The following is a 22,892-nucleotide window of genomic DNA, read 5'->3' as shown; positions in this document are numbered from 1 at the left end:
AAAGAGTGTATACAGTAGTGAGGTAATTGACCTCTCTTATATTCTTAATTTTGATTGTTTCGGTAAAGTTTGCTCCTTGCAAATGAACATTTACTATAATTTTGTTAACAAAGAGATAACACTCAATTTTAGGGAGCAAGTAGTTCATCTTGCACCTCTTCTTCGCTATCATCTGATGAGGAAGTAGATGTTAGAGATTTAAAACCAATTAAGGAATATTTGTCAGATCGTAGAGAATTAGCACGTCAATTATTTAAATCTGTCAAAACTGAAAAGATACAAATGATGTTGCCTCAGACATTAAAGGTAAGGCTTTTCTTTGATATCGTGCATCGAATAAGCTGTTATCTTCTTTATCACATATATATGCAATAGAAACAGGTAATATTATATGATACATGTAGTCCATGTAAAATTGTTCATTTTAGAAAATGGATTTAGGACAGTTAGAAAAATGGTGTGCCAATGAATTAAGTGGTATGTCAAAGAGCCGTATATTATGTATTTTAAATGGAAAACCTATGTTAGAATCATCGGATACAAGTGAATCGGATGATTCAGGTATATGAATACATTAGAAATTTTAGTTATAGATTTCAGATCTTGCAGATGATAATTTAGGTATTTCATGTCAATTATTTCTACAACAATAGGACCCTCTTTGGAAATTATCTCAGATACAGAGGAATGGTTTACCGACGAAGATATGTCTAAGAAGGAAGAAAGTTCAAAAATGCTTAAAGGTAAAATAAAGAAGGAAAGGATTAAGCAAAAAGGAAAATCTCAATTTCATAAAAAGAACGACAACAAATCTATTCATAAAAAAGTTCCTGATACTACATATAAAAATTTACAATTTAAAAAGGAAGATGACATAGAGAAAGCTAAAGAAAAAGAAGGTGATAGTTTATTGGACTTGTTGGAATTAGAAATGCGTGCAAGGGCAATAAGAGCTTTAATAAGGAAAGAGGAAGATATAATACCGAATACTTCTAAATCTGTAGCAAGTAACGATACTTCGAATGAGAATGCAGTGACCAAGGCAGAGCAAGATGAAATAAAAGAAAAAGAAAATTGTAGAAGGCAGTTGGAAAGAATTATCAGTGCTCAACAGAATAGCACTGTCGAAGATGAAGACGTTGTGTTAGTTGTTCAACCAACTCCGACAATCGAGTTATTGTCTAGCGATAGCGAAGGAGAATCCCATAGTGGTGTACGCGTAAATAAAAAATTGCAAAATGAACGTGTTATGGAAGCCAAGGGCAATATTAATCATATCGAGAATAGAGATTTAAACGATGTACATACTGTTAATAACATAGAAAATTTAAAAGAGAATAAAATGACAAAAAATTCAACGGAAACGCATAAAGAGATAGATAGTACGCACAAAAATGAAGTTTTCAAACGTAATTATAGCAATAACGTGTCTCATAAGGATGGTCAATCAAAATCTGGCAGCAAGAGGCGAAAGACAAAGAAAAAGTCTCATATAAAGGAACAAACCAAAAGCATAATTTCCGAAGTAGATACACAGTGCACAAAATCATCTAACGTTAGTCAAACTACGAAAGACACAAAAAATATCGATTGTTTGTCGTCGAATTCAGAAATGAACGAAAAAGAGCCCGAAGATACCGTCAAATCGAAAATGGTAGACGATAGTTCATCGTCTAATAAACAAAGTTTGATCGAGGTATCAAGCATATCGAGTAAAGCAGGTTTAGACGAAGAAAAGTCCATTGATTTAGATGAAATAATCGATTTGGACGATTATTGCGACGACATGGATGATACAGAGAATAGCGAGAACGACAAAGATGATAAAATTGTAGAGAACAAGCAATGCAAGTTACAAATGGAAGTAGTAAATTCTCCTCAAAAATCGAATGGAACTGAAACTTGGGCGAGTCGTTATTATCAAACAGACGATGTTCAAAACGTAATAAAGGAATCGAAGATCCAATCGGAAATTCGTAAACGATTACGAGAACGTCAGAGACTTTCTAAACTTAGTACGTCTCCAAGTAAAAATTCTCCTTCGTTGTCCCCTGTAATAGAGACTGCTAGTAATAAAGTTACGGAGAAACATCCAATGGGCTCGGTCGATGAATATTTAGCCTTAAAGCACACTGCCGTTATAAGCCTCGGTACCCCAAATAGTAGCGATCTGACTTTGAAAGATAACGCAGCATCTACCAATACGCACACAAATACCAGTAGATTAATCGAATACGATCGTATATCCGATGAACATTACAAGAATCAGAAAATCGACAAAGAATTTAACGTAAGTGATAATGCAAATGAGACTGACATAAATGCTGCGAAAAATGAGAAGCTAGTTGGCGCGATTAACGTTATGAACTCGGTTTAATGTAACCTGTACACGGTGGACATAGTTACATTAATGATATTTATATTTAAACTAGTAAAAATAATTTAGTATCACGATCATTGGTTTCCAACCATTTCATACGAAATAGGTTTTATATAACATTTTTATTCTTCGAAGCGGAGACAAGTTACAAGCTGCTCTATAATTACAAGCCATAAATGAACGAGAAATAACCATAAAATAGAAGTAAATTAATTAGTATTTTTATTAATTAGTATTTAATTAATACTATTAGAGTTATATTAGAGACTATCAAGTAGATTTATATTGGATTAAATAGAATTCTAAAGGTATACATCAATTTCTCCAAAAGTATTTTACAATTTTAATAGTCTTTATGTAATAAACGTCTGTGAGTGGAATTCCATTATATCGATAAAGATGCATAATCCTTTAAAGTCTGTTATGTAATAAGTTACACAATAATGCGACATTATCGGTATTCCCAAACTCGTAGAAATTTATCGATGGCGGTAATGTTAAAAGCAATCCGTATTCGCGGATGGTATCCGTTCTATCGAGTAACTTTGATCCATTTTATTGCTTTGTAAATAGTGATTTTCAAATAAAACCGAAGACATAGGGAAAATTATAGTCCATACTTTCCACAGAATCTCGCATCGATAATTAAATAATTCTATGAATCGATGCTTTGCTTTAGTTTACCCTTCCACGATGATATTACTTAAAATTCTATTCCTAATAACTCGAGATACTCGAATTTATTAGTTTGTACTCCACGATTGGTTTCATAATGTTCCCTCGTTCATAATTTACGGTACGGAGAGTAGAGTGGAATAATTGACGTATGATTTATATTTGATCTGTTTCTTATAAGACGATTATACATTACTTAAGGATGATGTATGTCTCGCATACATACGTGTACGCCTCGCATACCTTTCCTTTCGAGTAGATTATGCTCTAATCATTGGTTTCGCTACTTTCGTTTCTCTGATTTTTATCGCTCTTAATCGCATAAAAGAGTTTCTCGTTTTTAACAAATATATTTATTTATAAATTCATACACGCGTGTTACCTGTTTCCCAATTTTTCGTAATCGTATACAATAAATCCATAACGAACCATTCGAAATTTATCAAGATTCATTCTTTGTTAAAAATGAAAAGAAAGAGAAAAAAGAGAAAAGGAAATGCAAGGAAGGAGTGGTCGCTTTTCCGCGAGAGGGAAAACGAAGAGGAAAGTGTTTTAGACAGCGTTTAGAGCGGAATAGTATTCCTTAGGATTCAGACGAGATGGAAATAGCGCGGAAGTAAAGATCGAAAGTTCAGTGGCCATGTGCGCACTTGTAACGCATAAGCGATCTCGTACGACCTAGGAAATGCATGGTCCGCTATCCGCGTAATCTCATTGATTCTGTGGGCGCGTGTACGAATGCCGCGGCTGAGGCATTACGACACCATGCACACATACCGACCGGAAAGATTTTTCAGAACCGCGACGGTCTTGGCACAAGGAACTTTCGATCGCGATGGGTGGTTCCGGTGCCGTGGAACTTGGAAAGTTTCTCCGCGACGATGCAAATAAGAGATACAAGAGGGCGGGAGGGAGACCGGTAACTTTGTACGGGAGCAGAAAAGCCGATGGTACTCTGCATCATGCGAGACAGATTGTTGACAAAGGTTCGAGTGGAATTTAAATGAGTATAATCTCGTGCCGCGTTGCGCAACACCAGGAATTTCTAGGTGGTCCACTTCCGATGAAAGTTACATTTACAATTCCGCGACATGGTGTACCAGTTAATACGACGATAAATTCAGACGTCGTCGCTGCGACGACTCTTCACGGGGATTTCCCGGATCGGGTACGCGTAATATGGAAGTAACGGGGCCATATAATTATACGCGTTTGTCTTCGCCGTGGAACGTTGTTTACACGTTCCTGTTTGTACTCCGTGATTACGGTGGTATTAATAGCAATGCGAGGATTAAATTCAGCGGAACATCGTTGCTCTGCAGTTGACGTAGTAATTTCGGCTGGAAAGGTTAAAAGCAATTTGACGCGTTTAAGTCGGAGATTCGGGAAATAGAGGAGTCGTTCGAATTTTCTCATTCGCGATAACGTTGATTAAACGTGTACAACGTTATTTTCCACGTGGCTCCTCTTTTCCCTCCCCGGAGGATTCGATAAAGTTTTATCAAGGAGAAACGCGGCTTAGGCGCTGGAAGTAATTTGTCGCACCCCTGTGAAATTACGGTTCAGTAATTACGACGAAGTTACGGTCTTATTTTAGTTACAGCTCTGTTTCTCCTTAGAATCGCGCTGCAAATTAGAGGAAAAGATGCTCGTTGACGTAACCGGTTAAACGTACTCCGCAAGCTTGTCAATTTCGCGAATCTTCCGGCCTGTCGAATCGCGTCCGATCGTGTCTCCGTTAATTTGCCTTTCTTTCTTTTCCGCCTGGCGACAAGGGAAAGGGGTGCGAGCAAGTGAAACGCAAACTGGAGGCCCGTAGGTGTCGACAGAGCCAATATTAACGTTAGGTTGACGATCATTTCTCGTGCAAACAAGCTCGTCTATCGACGAACGTGACGGATCGTATGGAACGCGGGATTCCATGCTCCCTTCGCGTTGCTGTCACGCGTTCTACGGCACCTTGGAATGCTACAAATTTTTTCCGATCCACGAGCAAAGGGACGGAAAACAAACGAATGGAATACAGAGTTGGGAACAGAGACGGTGGTGGGTGAAAAAAATCCGAGAAACTGCATATACGAACTGTTTCGCGAGCACCGTTGCAAGGGGTACTTTACACTTTCGGCTATTCCAATGTATAATAAATCTCCATTTCCCGCGGTAATATACGATTCCATTTTGCACGGTTTTGTTGACACATGCACCTACGCGTAGACACGGTTTACAGGTAGGTATAGCTGCGTGAAAAGTGAAGGGGAATATCAGAAATGCACGTGATGCATGGTGCATAATAGATGTTTCGTCATTTGCGAAAAAAAGGGAAACGAAGTCAGTAGGAAATAAAAGGTCCAAATATTTCTTAATACGTGTAGCAAAGTTGCTCTATTCGCATTCCTGTTGCGTTATTATATCGAGCAACGCAACACAATCGTTTGGCGATGATAATCGCGATAATAACCGCCTTCCCCGCATTTCTCTAGTACAAGCGAAAAAGTTGCATTGTTATTTTGATCGGTAACATTTTCTCTCGGACATCGCTTTCGAATTCGTTAACGCTCCTTCCACGTTCCCCTTACTTCGGTTCCCCGAGATTTACAACGAATCGTGGTTAAACGAACGCCGAACGTGTAATAAAATGGAGGAAAAAAAAAAGAGAAAAAGGAAATAACGAGCGTTACGCTCTAAGGAAAAGCTATCCTTCGCGGTCAGGAGATTTATGCGTGTAAAAAGCGAGTAAAGAGCAATCGCGTTAACGCACATTTTATGAACGCAACGGTTTTTGTCGTTGCCTTTTTCGCGGTGTACATAGAAGAAAATTATTCGCTCGGTGAGCATTAATGGAACCTGGTATCGTGTGAATTAAACGGCGAATCAGATCGCGATGTAAAAAGGAGCACGCACGGATGGTATGTAAAATCGGGCAAATGGCGGAAATAATAAGACGCGGTGATTGCACGATAACATTACGTGGCAATCGGTGCGTACAGTGGGAAATGCCTGACGCAACGCGCGGATTTTCACGTAGTGTATCGGAATAAAAAGTGGCGCGAACTCGCCGGCACCTCCTTATTCGTCCCCTTCGGAGTCTCTTTCTCTCTCGGCACAGAGCAGGCACAATAGAGATTGATGCAAGCGCCAAGTCACGATTCTTTAGATCGTGAAACGAAAAGGACGAAGAAGAAGGAAGAGAGGGAAAACGGAATAAGACACGTCGCTCCAGACCGCGTTGCGTAACGTCGCTAGACGCGTCTACTTCGAGCTGCAGCACGTTCTGATTTCTCGGAAACGCCTGGTGTTCAACGATTTCGCGCCAATTTCTGGGGAACGAGGAAGCCATAGAAATTGCTTGTCTGCGCCGTGCGAATAAATAATTGGGAATATTCTTACGTAGCCATTAGAGAGGGACTTGGACACGAAATTCGAAAAAGTAGGAAACGAAGGGGCAACGAACCATCGAGGGATCGATATTTATCGTTGGTCGCAGGATCGGGGAGCGTGATGCACGATGGAATCGGAAGTTCGTCGATCGGCGGTACCCGTATCGTTGGACTCGGTACATAATTTTAATTATGTAGCTCAAAATATTTATAATCTCGCGAATCGTAAAGTTTGGAATGATCGGGGGATTGCGTAAAGCATATCGGAAGCATTAGTCACAGTCAATGATAGCTTTCTAAAAGCTAGTTACGAGCAACCTTCTGTACTATTTTTCGAGGCTGTTAATATTTCACGGCGCGTTATATTGCCCGATTAACAGACGAAAGTACCAGATCAGGGGGGGAAATAATTGGATTCGGGCAAAGAAACGTTTACGTCACAATTGACGGAAACGTAACTCGCGATATGGCAATTGACATACTCGGGGATCAGAGTACGGGGAACGCGGTATCTCTTCATTGTCCCCCGTTGCACGCGAAAGCCATCCATATGCGCTTCGCGGCTGATCGAAGAAATCTCTTCTCCTCTTTCTCCTTCTCGCTAATGCGAACTTCCTAGGCCATTAAATATGATTACCTGGCTTGCGGCACGTTAAATAACGGGATTTACTAACCAACCGTCCGTGTGTCCCGTGTGTATGTACGCAAGCATCGGTTAGCGGGCTTTTAAAACTTGCCTGGTCGCAGCTAGATAAACCTAGCTAATGGTTATTGTATCTTAAAGGCTGGCTAAATATTACACGGTAACGAACCCTTGTTTCATCGCGGATTATAAACTGCCTATTTCAAAAGTCGACGCTCTAGTCTACGCCGCGATTCCTGGTATTTCGTTCGATGCAAAGCCAATGATGCACGATCCATCGTTCGTTTCGTGAATGGAAGGATAATTATCGGACTCGTGGTATCCGCTGTTTGTTTCTCTAAATCGAGCATAATTTCTTCGACGCGCGGTCCGCAATGCCGCGCAGATTACCCTGCCGATATAATTTAGCAGTGGATAGGCGAGCTCGTGAAACGCGATTGTGCCACATCGATGCAGTTTCCCTTGATCGTTGGACAAGGTCGATAGAACGGATATTCGCAGGGGGTATTCGTCAATGGGCCGAAATTGTCGTAAGCAGGTCTCCTCGTTCCTGGCGAATTCGCTGAACCAAGCAAACCGCAATCGCGTACTACGTACGTCACGCTTCTGTAATTTCGTGCCGCCTGCACACGTAACGAGTCCCGGTGTTGCACTTTCGACGTTCGCCGAAACCACTTTTTCCAGATTTTAAACTCCCCATGTACGTACGTTTTCCGGGGGTCACTTTCGGTTTCTGCTCGCCAACGAATTAGCGCGCGCGCGCTCGCGAGTAAAGGGAAAACGAACGTTGCACGCGGAAATGAAATCAGGCTAGACGCAGGAAAGGTTATTCGCTGCGCGATATATGTAGAATCATGATTTTAATTTTGTCCAAGCGGCGTCGACAGCCGTTCTTACGAGGCAAATATTCGCCGAGCTTCAGAGAGATATCTCGCGTGAATCGTGGAAAATTTATTAGCGAATCGAGCATCGAAGACGAAGGAACACGGAATAAAGGGGGTGTTCGCGGAACGAAGAATGAGAGAATGACGCGATGGAGGGGTGCGGTAAGGAAAAGGCGAAGATTGCTCGTGGAGAACGACGAACGTAAACGTCGTCGAACTTCGCAATATCGTTTTCCACGCTGTTCGACGTTTGTTTCGTTTTCCCTTTCTCGACTATTAATTTGCACGCCGTACTATTCGCGGTAATAACGACCGTTCGAACCATACGAGCCTTTTTCTCGCTGACACTTGGCTTACGATAGAACAGGTGTTGTACCTCGTAACGTAACGTTAATCGGTGAAAGTTCCGTCGCGATTCCTCCCGCTCGCGTAACCGTTAACACGGTTCTTTTCCTCTCGTGCAGTCTTATGTCTCCGAGGGTTACGTAATCGCTGTATTATGTATAAAAAAATATCGCTTTATTCGTTTATAAAAAACATATTTTACAATACAATTTGAGGTTCGGGATCACGGTGAATACAATATTGGTACATTCGACTGACGTCTACTACGAACGATGCGCTTGTTCGTCGATCACGGTTGTTTCGGGTTTGCAACAGTAAGCGTTTCGTGATCTCGGAATACCGGATTCACGAAATCTGCGACTATGTCTCGTAGCAATCGATGAACAAGACATACGTGGAAGGTCAAAGACTCGGGGGTGCTCCACGGAGTCGAAGACTTAGCCTCAGAAATGTTCGTAACCGCCTCCGTAACCGCCTCCGTAACCGCTCAGCTCGTGCCCACCTAAACCGCCCTCGAATCCTCCACCGTATCCACCTCCTAATCCGTGATCACTCACGACGAGGGGTACTGGCTCCTTCACGACCACGGGCACCTTAACAGGGTAGGGTACTGGTTTCGCTACCGTGTACGGCACCTTGATTGGTACCTTGACCGGCAGAGGCACCTTTATCGGCACCTTGACGGGCACCTTCACAGGGTAAGGTACCGGCTTCTCGACCGGGTAGGGCACAGGCTTTTCGACTGTAACTGGATAAGGTTGAGGCACGTGAACAGGATACGGCTTGTCGATCGGAACTTTGACCGGTACACTGACGGGGACAGGTACGGCTTTCGTGACCTCGACTGGATAAGGTTCGGGCACGTGGACGGTCTTTGTGACCGTGACTGCCTTGATGTGATCCGCGGTTACTTGTTCGCTGCCACCCAAACCGAGTCCCAGGCCGCCTCCTAGGCCTCCTCCCAAGCCTCCGTGACCGAAACCTCCTCCGAAACCTCCTCCCAAGCCATGGGTGCCCAGGCTAAGCTCCAGCCCGCGCTTCGTCTTCTCCTCCTTTGGCTTCACGTTCGACGTCGCGGTATTTTTCGCCTCCTCGGCTACGGCCGACAGTACCAGGCCGCAGAATAGTAAGATCTGAGAAGAATAAATTGTAGATCGTTAGTATAGCTTTAGAAGACGACGTTTCTCCTTTCGTTTCCGGCAACGATCTCGAGCCCGTCCAGTAAATCGGAATACTAGCCGTACGCGTCGTTACAGCTCGATAAGGGTAAAGACGCTGTACGAGCAATTACGTCGTATCCACGAGATATCCACGCATGGGACTCGTAATATAGGCCGTTTCGAGAACTTTCGAAGAGGAAAAAAGTTCACCGACTCGTGTAGCAAGCTTCGAACGATTTTTAACCAATTATTGCATCAAGAACGGCAACATGCTCGAATTTTCACCGGTTACGCCAGTTTCGTTTGCGTGGCTCGAAAGAGGGGAACGCAAGTGGCCGTCTTACTGGAGCTACTCACTTTCAGCTTCTCTGTGCTGTTCATGTTGGCCGACAGTGAGCACACTGGTACCTCGATGGTCTACCCTCGCTTTTATAGGGGACGCAACGGCCAGTCCGACGGGCAACTCGAGCGTGCCGATGAAATTGTTGCGGAGTAGGAAGTAAAGAGAAGGAAAGGAAGAGAACGACGCCATGGACGACGCTTTCCTCCGTCGGCTTTTGTCAGCCAACATTTAGCAAGTCGCTTCGCGTTTCGTTCAATTTCTTCCTTAATGCCGCGCGAGCTTTCAAAGCTTCTTCAGCCTTCGACAATACGGGGAATCCTTGGAGACGGTTCCGTTTCGATTTTTAATTTCCTCCGAGGCGACGATCATCCTCCTACGTTTTCATTGTCCGAAACAAATCGAACTTCCTCGTACGTACCGTGGACTCGGACGTGCCCGAAAACGAAAATGGCGATCGGCGCGAAACTTTCTCGTTACTTGCGTTTACGTTTCTCCACTCGGCGAGTTTTCAATTACAGGATGAACCATCGGAGAGCGAATCGGAGCAACTAATACGGATTCAACTACGGTGTCTCTTTTTAATCCGATTACTTCTCACAATACGTTCCTACATCTCTGTACCCGCATCGCCGAGAGCTTCATTAATATTAAGAGCTTAATTAAAGCGAGAAGCGAATTATTAGGACTTCTCGGAGGCATTCGAGTTACATCCTCCGTATCTTCGCACCTTTTTCATCCCGTACCCGGCTACGAAGGAACTTGCTCTCCTCCTGCAGGACATCACGCTTTATGCGCTCGCGCGCCTAACTTTAACCTACATTTCGTGGCGAACTTTTTGGTTTCGAGATAACACGTTTCTTACTTCGCGCGGCTCGTGTAGAATTCAGTTAGCGTGCTTCGATGATTTTCCCGGTAGAGAGTAACTACTCGAAAAGGAATATTTACGGCCATCCGTGGGCGGTGGTCGATTTCTAACGTCGAGGGATCGCTATAATAAAACGATCTGTATTCTCGAAGGAAAGGCCAACGAAATCGACTAGGTATCCGATCCGTTCGATACATCGATGCCGTTGCGATCCAACGTTATCCGCTGTTCATTCGCCGATGTGCTCCGAGCTAGCTGGCGCAACGATTTTTGGTTATCACTCGTAGCTCCCACGGGCGCAGTTAATTTTGGAATGACTTTGTACCTCGATCTCGCCTGTTCGAGAGCATTAGAATATCCCCGCGTATCCGTGGTTTATCAGGCTTATCGCCGGGAATAAATTTCCATATATCTGAATTTGAATCTCCATATTTGAATCTGAAAATATTGATTTGACTTCTAGCCTGCTAGCATGATGCGTTCGGACGGGCCTCGCGCCGATTCCATCGGGTCCGTTCGATCGAGTCGAATGAAAAGTGAGAGGAAGATGTTTGTCGATAGTTTCTGTCTCACCTTCCAGTCGGATTAAATTGTTTTCGATGAATTTATAGTGATTTGCCGTGGCCGCAATCTCCTCGGACTAGACAGCGATTTCCATACGGGAACGAAGTTCGCCGATAGCAGTTCGATAGCGTATCGCGTCATCGCGATCGTGAAAGCGGTCACTGGAGATGAAGTTGCCTGAAATTTACCGTGCCTCGTCCTTTCGGTATCCTGGCAAATAACCCGGTGGATAGGTATAAAGACCAGCGCGGATTGGCGCAACGACCTTACGCATTTTAATTAGGCGAAACGTCGCGTCGCTGGATTGGTAATTGCGCAAACCAGCGTGACGCGAATCTGTTTGTTCGGCGTTGCAGTTTCATTCATTGATTTCGATAATAACACGGATCGGTGCCACGGGCTGGTCAATTTTCCCGCGATCAATTGTTATTTCCACGTTGGGAATAATATGTTTCGCGCTGCCATTGCGCCGCATTTACCCCGTAATAATTAAAACGCGTGAAAGGTGCTAAGATTCGTGAAATACGCGATCGACCGTGTTTCTCTAGCCGTTCGAACAGCGTTCAATTCGTCTTGCGTCCCCGCGAATCAGGCAGCTTTGCCTACGTTTCTTTCTCTTTCTTTTTTTCCCCTTTCTTTCGCCAGTGTTCAATATTGGCAGAGCAATTCGAGACATTTCACGGCGAGGTAACGATCGATGATTTTCAGTTGCTCGAGCACGCGTACCCGTACGAGGATACGTACGTGTGTACATTGGGAAATGGTTTTCGATTAAATCGGTTCGAGAGAAATCTTTTATTTCGTTACTCGCGCGACTTTGCAGCATTACGTACACGGAACCTCGGCGAGCAGCACGGGATCGCATTACGTGTGGGATCTATTATACTCGCGTATGATTTTTGTCTACGCTATTTCTACAGTTCTTGCTTTCTAGTAATCCACGGCTATTTGTAATACTGCTATTACGTAAACGTCTGCATATCGCACCTACTTCCGGTCAATGATACGCCGCGAACATTTTTATCGGCGCCGCGATGATTTTTCTTCGCCCGCGAAAGCGAGCCTTGTTTCAACGGTGTTCCTTGCGGGAACAACGCCGTTTCTCCGACTATCCTTATTTTGCTTTAATTGTTTCGCGAGCCTTAACCCCCCCGATGCACCGTGGGACGCGAGCGCGGACCGCGTTCCAAGGAATCGAAGCCCTCGAACTTCGTATTCGGTTACGGAAATGCAGCCTAAAGAGTACGAAGTAAATCCTCGCGCAGTCGACGAGCGTGCAGCCAGACGGTAGGAACGGAATTTTCGCGAAGTCTGCATTTCTGCTTCACCGACCGCAAACGTAACCTTATGCAATAATCGGAAAGGCTTTCGAGTCGACCAGACCGTGGCTCTCATGAATATATGGATGGATGTTCTCGCTCAAGGTGTTTATCAAGCCGTTTTCTAGTTACGCCCTTTCCCTTTTTCGCCCTTTTCGCCACCTTCTCTCATCCTCTCCGAGCAAACATAATTCGCGCTCTAGAACCGTGTCTGCGCCGAAGGAACGCCGAAAGAGGCTTCGTCGCTTCCCTTTTCCCGTTTTCCTTTCACCCTCGCCTCCGTTTCTTCGCCGTTTCCACTCGACCGATAATTCTTCTCCGTCCGATCGATTTGTCAACGTTTTCGGTGAATGCTAACGAACGAGGTTTCGAGATCTTTGCTCCGCGCCAAGGGTCGTTCCCGTCGAAGATGGGATCGATTTTTCTTCGGTAATTTCTCGCTCTCCCGCTCGAGAACGATGATGAATATCCCGATATATATATATATTTTCCGTTCATTTCCAGGCGAGTTAATTTTAAAGACGAATTGCCATATCGGTTAACGGCGGATCCTTTCTACGCGCGATGGCTTCTAGCCTGCCCCGATACCCGTAACGAAAGTGGTTCTTGGTTAAATCGCGTCGAATTAATTTCGCAAACTCGATTAAAATATCGACTGGCCTGTCTCGAGTGAGAGTCACGTATAATGTCAAAGTACCTATGAAACGATTATAAAACTGGTCCTGTTGAAGAGTCTGTTTCTACCAGAGAAATATGATTATCGCCTGCGATAGCTTCGTTACTCGTTAGCAACACACACCGGCGGTATCGACGAAATAAAGGCACGCTTTTCACTCGGGTCCGATGTATCGATCGAATTATGCTGGCGACGCGTCGATCTTTGTTACACACGCGCCAAAGAGTGGCCTCCTCTCCGCGCGATTACCGTAATCGACCAGGATATCGTTTCTCTTTCTTTCTCTTTTCCTTCTTCTCCTCAAAATTAAGTCACCTGTTGCTGCTCGAGAGAAGTTCGAAACTCTCCGACACACTGACTCGTTTCTTCCTCGCTCGTTGCTAGATGGAAGGAAAGCGAGGGGGCAAAAGACGACGAGCGGCGTCGGAAAAGCGCAACGCGAAGATCGACGTGCGATGATGACGTTGGCGACAATGGTGTCGCTCACCGTGACGCCTAACAACTTCCTTCGCGTATCGCGTATCTATCTTTTTTAATTAACCAAGCATCGAGTCAATTAAATACATAACGCGCGCATGTCCGAGACAGGAGGAGAAAGTTTCGCGGCGAGTCGCGTCCCTTTTGTCAGGCGCGCCGTGTTTATGATATTTCCTCTTGTTTAATTAGCTCGTCGATAGAAATCGATGAAAAAATGCAACGCGAAAAGGCTTCTCGCAGAGAACGACGGGTGGATTTTCACCGGCTCGTTACGCGAGTTACCAAAAACTTTCTTGTCGCGGTGCATTTTTGATCGCGTAACGGCCAGGCGTATACGTTCCGCGACGTTTCACTGGCCGAGGCGAAGAAAGTACGCGCGGATGCGTAACCACGTATCGATCAACTTTATCCAGATATCGAACCTTTTAATTACGATCCTTTTATCGACTACGACTGGATTAAACGTTGTTTCGCCTGCCACGACGTCGCGTTTCTCGCGTCTCTGCCCGATTACGTAAAGCTCTTGCGCTTGTGCACCATTGCCACGGAGGAAGGCGCTTTGGCGTGTCGCGAAAGCTCGCTAGACGTTTAATTCCTCGCGGGATCACTCGGTGGATAAAATCGAAGAAGCAATTTATTTCGATGAAATTAGCTTTATCGAACGACCGAGAAAATTAAGCTCGTGACGTAACTGTTTCGTAACAGCGATATCGAACGCGGGGCACACACCTGGCCGAAAAGCTGACACGGAGGAAATCGAGCGAGAAAAATAATCTCTCTTTACGGAGAGTCTGTTACGGGGCGACCTTCCGGCTCTTCTTTTGCTCGACGCGGAGAGATGCAAAAGGTAAGCAGCGATATCGGGAACGAGCGATTACGCAACGCGTCGGGAGGCTGTATCGGAATTGCGTCCGGTACGGTTTCTACGTGGAGGAAGCATAGGAATCGGGGGAGAGCAGCGGCCGCCGTCGCTCTTTCCGAAGTGAAAGAAAAAGAAACAGCGAAGAAGACTGGTCGCTGCGATCATTGCACGCGAAATTATGGGCTCCTCCTCGGCGAGTGAACGGACAAGAGAGCGATTCGAAACGAAACGGTTCGAATGTTCGGGGGGGTGTGTTACGCGTGCGGCGGATCCGGGGATCCGGTAGTAATCAACCGACTGGTCGGTAGCCCGTGGGAAAACGGCTTAACGCCGAACGAACCAGCGAACGAACGATCTCCTTTGCACGGTGTGGTAGCACAATCGGTCCACTTTAATGTCGGCGGACGAGTAGGATTTTCCGGGGAGTGGGCCAGTAGCCACGGCGAAAGTGCCGGTATATATGCCAGTGATTGGCGCGATGTAGCTTCAGTGTGCACCTCCGAACGATACCATGAGCACTCCGCAGGTGAGCTCGCGGTCCCACCACGCAATTCACGCACTATACTTTTGTCGTACATTGTCCTAATACAAACGGACAAAAGGGATAGGGTGATTATGTAAGGGCGAGAAACGGAGAAAGTTCGTTCCTCTCTGGTCGAGAGCAGCTTTTTATTTTGCGATACGTGCGCGACTTGTCCGCGTGTAGAGTGACCGAGTCGTAGCCATAAGTCAGAGAGGGATCGTGATCACGGACATCGCGATAACGTTTCGCGTTCACGATAACGACTCGCATTAGCTTTATTGGCCCTAGTCTCGCACGGTGTTCCTTTCACCACGCACTTTCTCCCGTTGCATCGCGGTGCACTTAGACGCGTGATTTTTCGGGCAACGTAGAAATCACGTCCGACTAGAGGGAAACGCGGGAAAACGCACACCGAACGCGATATAAATCACCCGGTTTCGCACACACGACACGTTCGCACTCGTACAGTTAATCACGTTTCTACCTACAGAAGCTTATAGTACTCGCCTTAGTGGCGACAGCCCTTGCCGGTGATGCCAAGGAGTCGAGCGCCAAAGCTGCCGTCGAGACGAAAGAAAAGAGCAAACGAGGACTGGAGCTGAGCCTTGGAGGCGGCGGTGGGTTACACAGTTACGGCGGCGGCGGCGGCCTAGGACACGGTTTGAGCCTCGGTGGAGGCCTTGGCGGTGGCCATGGCGGAGGCCTTGGTCTCGGTGGAGGTCTCGGCGGAGGACTGGGTGGAGGATTCGGTGGCGGCGGAGGCGGAGGCGGAGGCGGAGGTGACGGAGGCCGTATAACCGGGATCACTATCCACAGAGAGAACCAAGTTCGCGTACCACAACCGTACACGGTCGAGAGAAACGTAGCCGTGCCAGTCCCAGTCCCGGTTAAAGTTCCCGTGGAACGGCCATATCCGGTACACATACCGAAACCTTACCCGGTCCCAGTAGAGAAAGCAGTCCCGGTGCCAGTGGAGAAACCGGTGCCAGTGCCGTACACCGTGCCCGTCAAGGTGCCCGTCTCGGTGCCCTACCCGGTTAGCGTGCCAGTAAAGATTCCAGTGGCGATCGAGAAGGAGGTTCCGTATCCGGTCAGTGTTCCCGTCGTCGTTAAGGAGTCCTATCCTGTTCTGGTTAGCGGTGGTCATGGCGGCGGCGGCGGCGGCGGTGGTTTCGGAGGTGGTTACGGAGGTGGTTACGGAGGTGGTTACGGAGGTGGTTCCGGAGGTGGCTTTGGCGGACACGAATTGTCCGGTGGCATTGGCTTGCATCATTGATAAGGATGAACCCCCTCGACACGGGCCTCCATCCGTACTCATATATTTGTATATAATGATTATATTTTTTTATGGAAAATAAATATTAAATTATTAAACGGTGTTTCTACCTGTCATGTCTGTTGGTTACAACCAATTACCCAGAGATCTCTGAATCGTCAAGGGTTACATATGGCGTTTACGCGTCGCGCAAGTAAAAGGGAACTGGAAGATACTTTTCACGAAAGGAAATACAGCGAAAGGGAACTTTGCGTTAAAAACGCTTCGCCGTTTATTTCCTTCCTCGCTCGGAGCTTCTGGTCCGTTTCAATTTCAAGCGCAGATGTCGACACGCGATACATTTTTCTCGCGCCGCGGGTCGATAAAGATTTTTTAAATTCTATTTACCCGCGTCGCCGGTAGAAGAGTACCGAGCAATTCCCCGTCAGCTATTCTCCATTTAATGCGCATTGCCGTGGAAAATCGACACGGTATGCGCGTTATAAATTAAATTATGATTCTTATATCTCTCTCCCCGGAATACCTTTCGCCTCCCTTGGGACGTTTGTATTTCTTAGGTATCGTCGCTCCATGGCGCAGAATGATTGAAATTTCATTCGAATGCCGCTCTATTTCCGCTCGAACTCTTATGCTTCCCGACAATGAATGCTTCCTCTTTGCAGAATATTTAATTAATTCTAGGACCTTCGCTCATAACTGCCGCTGTTTATTTTCGGAACCCTCGTTATATTCGTTACGCGATACAACAATTTCGTAATTAATTCCGTGTATACTCTGGCGATTTTTGAAACGCTTTTGTTTCCATCGACAGTCTGTACCATTAACATTTCGTTATTCGCGTTTAAGCAGTGCAAAATTTTGCGCGTACAAGTAACATCTAGAAATAACATTCATTAACGAAACTAACAAAACGTATTGCGTTACGAGTAACGAATGCCGTACACGAGTCGCTGGTCGTTACAAAATCGCCGGTTACTAATTAGTGGCAGGATACGCACAGACTGTTTTATTAATTGCGTACGTATTACGATTTCCATTAACGTCGAGCAGCAAAAAATGCGGGAATGTGCACCGACTGAATCAAGTTCGGCGCAGGGACGGGCGAACAAAACGTTTCGTCGCGTGGAAATCGAATTTCCTTCGTCCTCTGCGTATATTTCTGTCCCGCCGACGTCGCGCCGCGCCGCCCCGTTCCTTTTACTTTCTTCGTCATGTCTGAAACGCGTCATATTTTAAGACCAGAATAAAGGAAAAGTTCGTGGGACGGTATTGCCGCAGACGAAACACGCAATCGCGACACATGGGCGTCGCGACGTCTCGTCACTTTAGCCACGTCGTCGTCGCCGCGAACATCCGGTACTTTAAACGGCGCGATTTGCCTTTACGGTTCGTTAGTCGCGTACACTTTCGCATCTGGCGCGCGGGAAACAGCGATTTCTCGATACACGGCTAACGAGAAACTTGTCTTAGGTGAAGGAGAAATTGTGGTCCCGACGCGAACGAACATCGGACGGGAAGCGAAGGAGCAACGACGGGGCAACGATGGAGCAACGGACGAGCAACGAGCCAGCCGTGGGCCACGCGCACCGGAAGCAAGGTAAAGGTCAGACAATTTTTCTTCCGCTTTCTGTGTACGGTTTCTATGTCCCGTTGTTCGGACGGCGCCTTAACGATGTTTCTTGGTAATCTTGTTTCTAACCTTTTGTTAAGCAATCTATATAGTTACGTACATATGTACGCCGTGTGTACACGCGCCGGGTCTTTCTCCTTTTGCTCTCTTTCTCCCTCCCACTCCCGCTCTCTTTCTCTTTTTTCTCATTTGCGTTCGTTTTTTACCTATCGGTCAATATTCGCGGAAACGGTTTCACAAACACGCAAACACACCAAAGTGGCGGTGGGGTCTTGGCGCAAAAACATCGTTATCGTTTTGTAATTTGCGTTGTCCGCGTCGAATGTTTCGCAAAGTGAAAGTACCATTTATATGGATCGATCCGTCGCGCGAATGTTTCCACAAATCACACCGCGTATACGCGCCATCAACGTTTACTTTCGTCATTTTCTTCTTTTTTCGTCCCCTGTACCTCTCTCCCTTTCTCTCTCGGCTATCCAAGATTCGCGAGCATTTTAAACGGTTTAACGCAAATTTATTCGCGATTGCGTCCAAGCCACGAGCTCGTGGAAGACGATCATCGACGTTTCCCTGTTGATTACGATCGTTCGGAGCGGAGAGAAATCGTAAGGTCTCTCTTTCCGTCGCGAAACTAGCCGTTCCGTAGGAGCTTGTGCAACCTGGCCGACAATTTTCCACGCCGCGGCGGCAGAAATAAACGGAGAAGCGGATGCTGTAATCTCGCTTCGGCCAAAGCTGTACAAGATTCCAGGCCGAGATGCATTTTGCGTCCGAGTACGCCGCCTCGACCTCCGTTTCGTCTAATCCTATAAAACTCGAAATCCTTTTGATCTCGCAATGACGTTTCGTTATAACGACCATTTTAATGCGACTCTCGTGAAAGAGATTACCTCATCTCGTAGTCGATCTTGCCGCGAACTTACGTTTAAAAACGGAATACCGGCGGAATAAGTTTTCTCCCTGATGTTTGCCATCCTTTATCCCATTGCGTTTAAAAATAATTATGTTTAAATAACGCGAACGTTAAAGTGATTTCGCCGTTGCTTTTGATACCCCCGTCCCGCTTTACGCCGTGCCAGTCGTTCGAAGCGTTTTCGGACGGCCAAGAGCGCGAACGCGAATCGCGACCTCCGAGCCTCCATCGAGGACAAGGTAATTAGGTGGTACAGTTATGCGAACCGCCGCGATTTAATTAGCCGCGTAATCGCGATCCTATGTCTCGTTAAAGATCTACGATCCTACCTAGACCGCGCGTTCTCTCTTTCGTCCGATTTTAATCTTCCTCGCGACTGATCCGATCTCGTCTCCTCTCCTCCTGTTTCCTCCAGCGAGTTTCGCGACTCGCCTACGTAACGCCTTTACGCATAGCCGTAAATCAAGGAGGCGGTATCCTTTGGAACTTGGTCGGGTTCTCGCGATACGCGGAAAATCTTGAACTCCGCCTTGCTCGGTTACACGATCCATTCAACGATTACGGTACACGCGAAAAATCGTAAATTCGTACGATATGGATAAATCGTAGGGAACGATCGAGCGATTACGCGATACTGGCGCGAAATTACCGTTCCGCTGCTCCTTATCGCCGCGATAATTCCGTTTTTACCGCGTTGTTTCACCGTCGTAACAGCCACGTTTTATCTGCGATCTGAAAAATGAGCCGCCTCCCGGACAGACGGGTAATCGTCGGTGCATAAACCGAGCGCACGCGAGAAACTCGACCAGCCGTGCCGCGGAGATGGAACGTGTCGTGGCCATACGTAACAGCACGCGTGGTCCGCGCGAGATTCGTCTCGCCCTCGCGCCTCTCGCGCTGACATTCTTAGCGATACGTAAATATCCAGAGACTTTCTCGAAGAACCGCGACCTCGTCTCTCACCGCGAGTAGTTTCTCCGACGAGAATCTCGACGCGTCGTTTCGTCTGGTTCTCGAATTAGCGAACGAGGTCCCTCGACCGCGAACGCCTCGCTGCGCCGCGGCGCTGGTCTACGCTTGAAAGTCACCCAACGCCGATGGTCGTTCTTCTTCTTTTCGGCCGACACGCGAACGCTCGCCGCGAAATTTCGCGCTAGAACCTCCACTTCCATCCGTTCCTCGTTTCGCAACCGCGGCGAAAGAGAAAGGTGGGGAAAAGGAGCATAAAAAGAGCAAAAAAGATGGAGGAAACGAAGGAACAGAGGCGAAAGGAACGTTAAGGACCGATCGTTTTGGAATGAAAATCGCGCGTTCGATCTCACGCCTCTTCCCCCTTTCTATTCTTCCTCCTTTCTTGCCAGTAACGAGCTCGGCGGAAACCAGCCTTAAGCCCGGGTTACCATAAACGAGTCTGTTTACGTAACTATAATAGAGCAATTATCGCGAGGCCGACGTTCCTTCCACCAGCTGTTCGATCTTCTATCCTCCTTTTTCCATTCCTTACTCGCCCTTCCGACTCGTCACTCGCCCCGTTTGTCGTCCTTCTCGTCCTTCGTTCCTTCGAGGTACTCCTCTAATGGCAGTTCGACGAACGACGTCTCGCGATACCTTCCCTCCACGAGCAAGCTCGTAATTTTTCCACGGAGAGCAATAAAAAGCGCCGGAAGTCGCGCAATTTCTCCGGAAATAGTTTTCGCAACGACGCCGGGCGCTGGTCACCGGATCTCCTACGTCGCTCGTACTTGGATGGCGCTCCGTCCGCGTTCCGTGTATCTGGGATCTATGAGCTCGAGGTTTAGTGCAAACGTAAATCATATATTAAGCCCGCTTCATACCGAGGCTCGTGTTAACGGACGCGTTATGTCCGATCGGCCAGATTTCACCTGGCCGTGCTACAGCTGCTGCGTGGGCCGCTGATATCTCGAGACATTGTCCTCGTGGATCGATAATTCACCAGGAATTTAGGGATCTTCCGCCAATGTCAACGTAATCGCACGCGTGTTTCGTTTTAAGCCTGTCGGGCTTTCTCGACGTCTTTTCTCGGAGACGTAAGAAATTTCGTACACGCGTTACGCGATTTTGCCAAGAGCGGCCGCGGTAGTTACGCCCGAGCCAAAGTACAGGATCATGTAGACGCGTGGAGCGGTATTAGCGGCTAACAGGATCCCGCGGTGGCACAAGAACATTTGTATTCCGGCGATATTGTTTCGGGAATTCGAAATAAAGCCCACGATTTGCGAGGGACCACTTTGCTTTTAGCGTTCGTAATGGTAGAAGGAGTAGCCGGGGCTGCGGATAATTTGTCCGCGAATGGAATTAACGCCGTTAGGAACGTTAATAACACGCGTGATTCCGAGTCGCTAATTAAAAGATTTACGCGATAATGCAGCGGTCGGCCGAGAGCCAGCTCGCGAAATAGTTTTCCAAATGCGATTCGCTTATTATACGCGGTTAATGCGAGTCACGGACAAAGGGGCGAGTTATTATTTCGCACAAAGAGGAGCAAGTCTTGATAATGGGACGAAAGAGACTTTAAACCTCGCGGACGGTTATTATAATCGAACTTTTTTTCTTTTAATGCCATCGTACTCGCCATCCCGGGAATAATGATAAATATCCGAGAAAATATCCAGCGATTTCATCTCTGTCTCTTCTCTCGTTTGAGGAACGGTTAGAAAATTAACGCGTATTCTCGCAGTCCTTCACGTTGTCCAAGTTGCAGAAGATTTCGCCATCCGGATTCCTGTTCAGTTTCAAGGCAGTTCGAACGATTCGTGTAACAGATCGATTCTCTTTGGTACTCCGTTTGACCTCGAACGATCTCGCCATCAATGGAAATCTGCCATTGTATATCGGTACACGTTCTTACGGAGTAGCCGCAGAGTGAATGGGAACGACTTTCTACTAATTACTTCCGCAGATTGAATTTATGTTGACTTTACGTGATTACAGACTTGCACCCTATCCGGTACAGCTACTACTTCCGACTATTGCTTTATCTCGTCGGTTGAACTTGGCGAAATCTGTATTTGATGCTGCTCGAAACGGAAATCGAGAATCGTTATAATCCTCGTGAAAGGAGCAAAAACCAATTGGGGCAATTTTAGGCGAAATTCCATTCTTTCGGGCGAATAAGGACACTTTTCTACCGTAGAATGTTTTATTCATTCGCGATAGAAAGTATGATGGAGAATTTAATTTTCTTTCAATTTACCAGGTAGTTCCGTCCCTCCTCTTTACCACCCTCTTTTCCTCTCGCTCTCTATTTCCCATTTTCATCCAGTTCATCCTTCGTTTCCCTCTTTCTTATTCTCAATTAAAGCCCTTGCCTTTCCTCTGATTTCCAGAAAAACTTTGCGGTTTTCTTAATTTTTTCCTTTCACCGTTGCTCCATTTCCTGCCTCGGATTGATTTCTTCTCTTTGCCGCTACCTCGCCGAATAAAAGGGAATTAATCAGTACTCGGTATAACGGGACCATTTGTACTCGATTACAGCCGCGGAAAGGAAGATACGTGCGAGTCACTCGGTTTCTTTCCGGAACGTCTCCTTTCACGGTGTCTGGAAAAAGGAGCGGCGATGGAATTTCGGTTAAAATTCTACCTCGAACGAATCGACGGAATGTAATCGCGAATTTAACGCAAATTCCGATGGATCCTCGCGATTGCACGTTTCCCCGCGTTTCGTAATTCCTCGAGAGATCGATAATGGGACTTTCTCGGTTCTTTAATTTTGCGCAAGAGCGAAACCGAGTAAACGCGGGGCGTTTGGGATGGCGATCGATGAGCTTGCGGCCGGGCCGGTGACTTACGATTTGCACGAGAGCTTTCGAGATTTTTGCACACTTTTGTACAACGAAAAGCTTTCAGGTGGTGCGGAATAATACATGTGCAAAGGCCGAGTTAGCATCCGTAGCAAGCGGTCGGTGTTCTTAACCGGCGACTGATTGGAGCTGAGCTTCTATCTGATCAAACAACTCGCG

At 46.5% G+C, this 22,892-nt stretch overlaps 3 protein-coding genes across 3 annotated transcripts in view; 2 read left to right on the top strand and 1 right to left on the bottom strand.

Annotated features, from left to right (window-relative positions):
* Positions 1–2,544, top strand: part of LOC108546899 (eisosome protein SEG2) — a 2,765-nt gene extending 221 nt beyond the window's left edge. The window contains exons 2-4 of the mRNA XM_017899195.1: positions 133–306; positions 429–561; positions 654–2,544. Of these exons, the coding sequence (XP_017754684.1) occupies positions 133–306; positions 429–561; positions 654–2,377 (2,031 nt within the window). The 3' untranslated portion in view covers positions 2,378–2,544. The remainder of the gene's footprint in view (positions 1–132; positions 307–428; positions 562–653) is intronic.
* Positions 2,545–8,747: 6,203 nt separating this feature from the next.
* Positions 8,748–9,866, bottom strand: LOC108546917 (zinc finger protein 512B). The gene is made up of 2 exons (XM_017899212.1): positions 9,822–9,866; positions 8,748–9,437 (listed from the first exon to the last, which is right to left on the bottom strand). The coding sequence occupies exons 1-2, from the start codon at positions 9,843–9,845 to the stop codon at positions 8,748–8,750; spliced, it is 714 nt and encodes a 237-aa protein (XP_017754701.1). The 5' UTR covers positions 9,846–9,866.
* A 5,215-nt stretch (positions 9,867–15,081) lies between these two features.
* LOC108546946 (keratin, type II cytoskeletal 5) lies at positions 15,082–16,369 on the top strand. The gene is made up of 3 exons (XM_017899248.1): positions 15,082–15,096; positions 15,584–15,734; positions 15,771–16,369. The coding sequence occupies exons 1-3, from the start codon at positions 15,082–15,084 to the stop codon at positions 16,367–16,369; spliced, it is 765 nt and encodes a 254-aa protein (XP_017754737.1).
* The last annotated feature ends 6,523 nt before the right edge of the window (positions 16,370–22,892 follow it).

This window comes from Eufriesea mexicana, unplaced genomic scaffold, assembly GCF_001483705.2.
Source record: "Eufriesea mexicana isolate 0111107269 unplaced genomic scaffold, ASM148370v2 scaffold798, whole genome shotgun sequence".
Lineage (NCBI taxonomy): Eukaryota > Metazoa > Arthropoda > Insecta > Hymenoptera > Apidae > Eufriesea > Eufriesea mexicana.
This window is presented reverse-complemented; position numbering and strand designations above follow the sequence as displayed.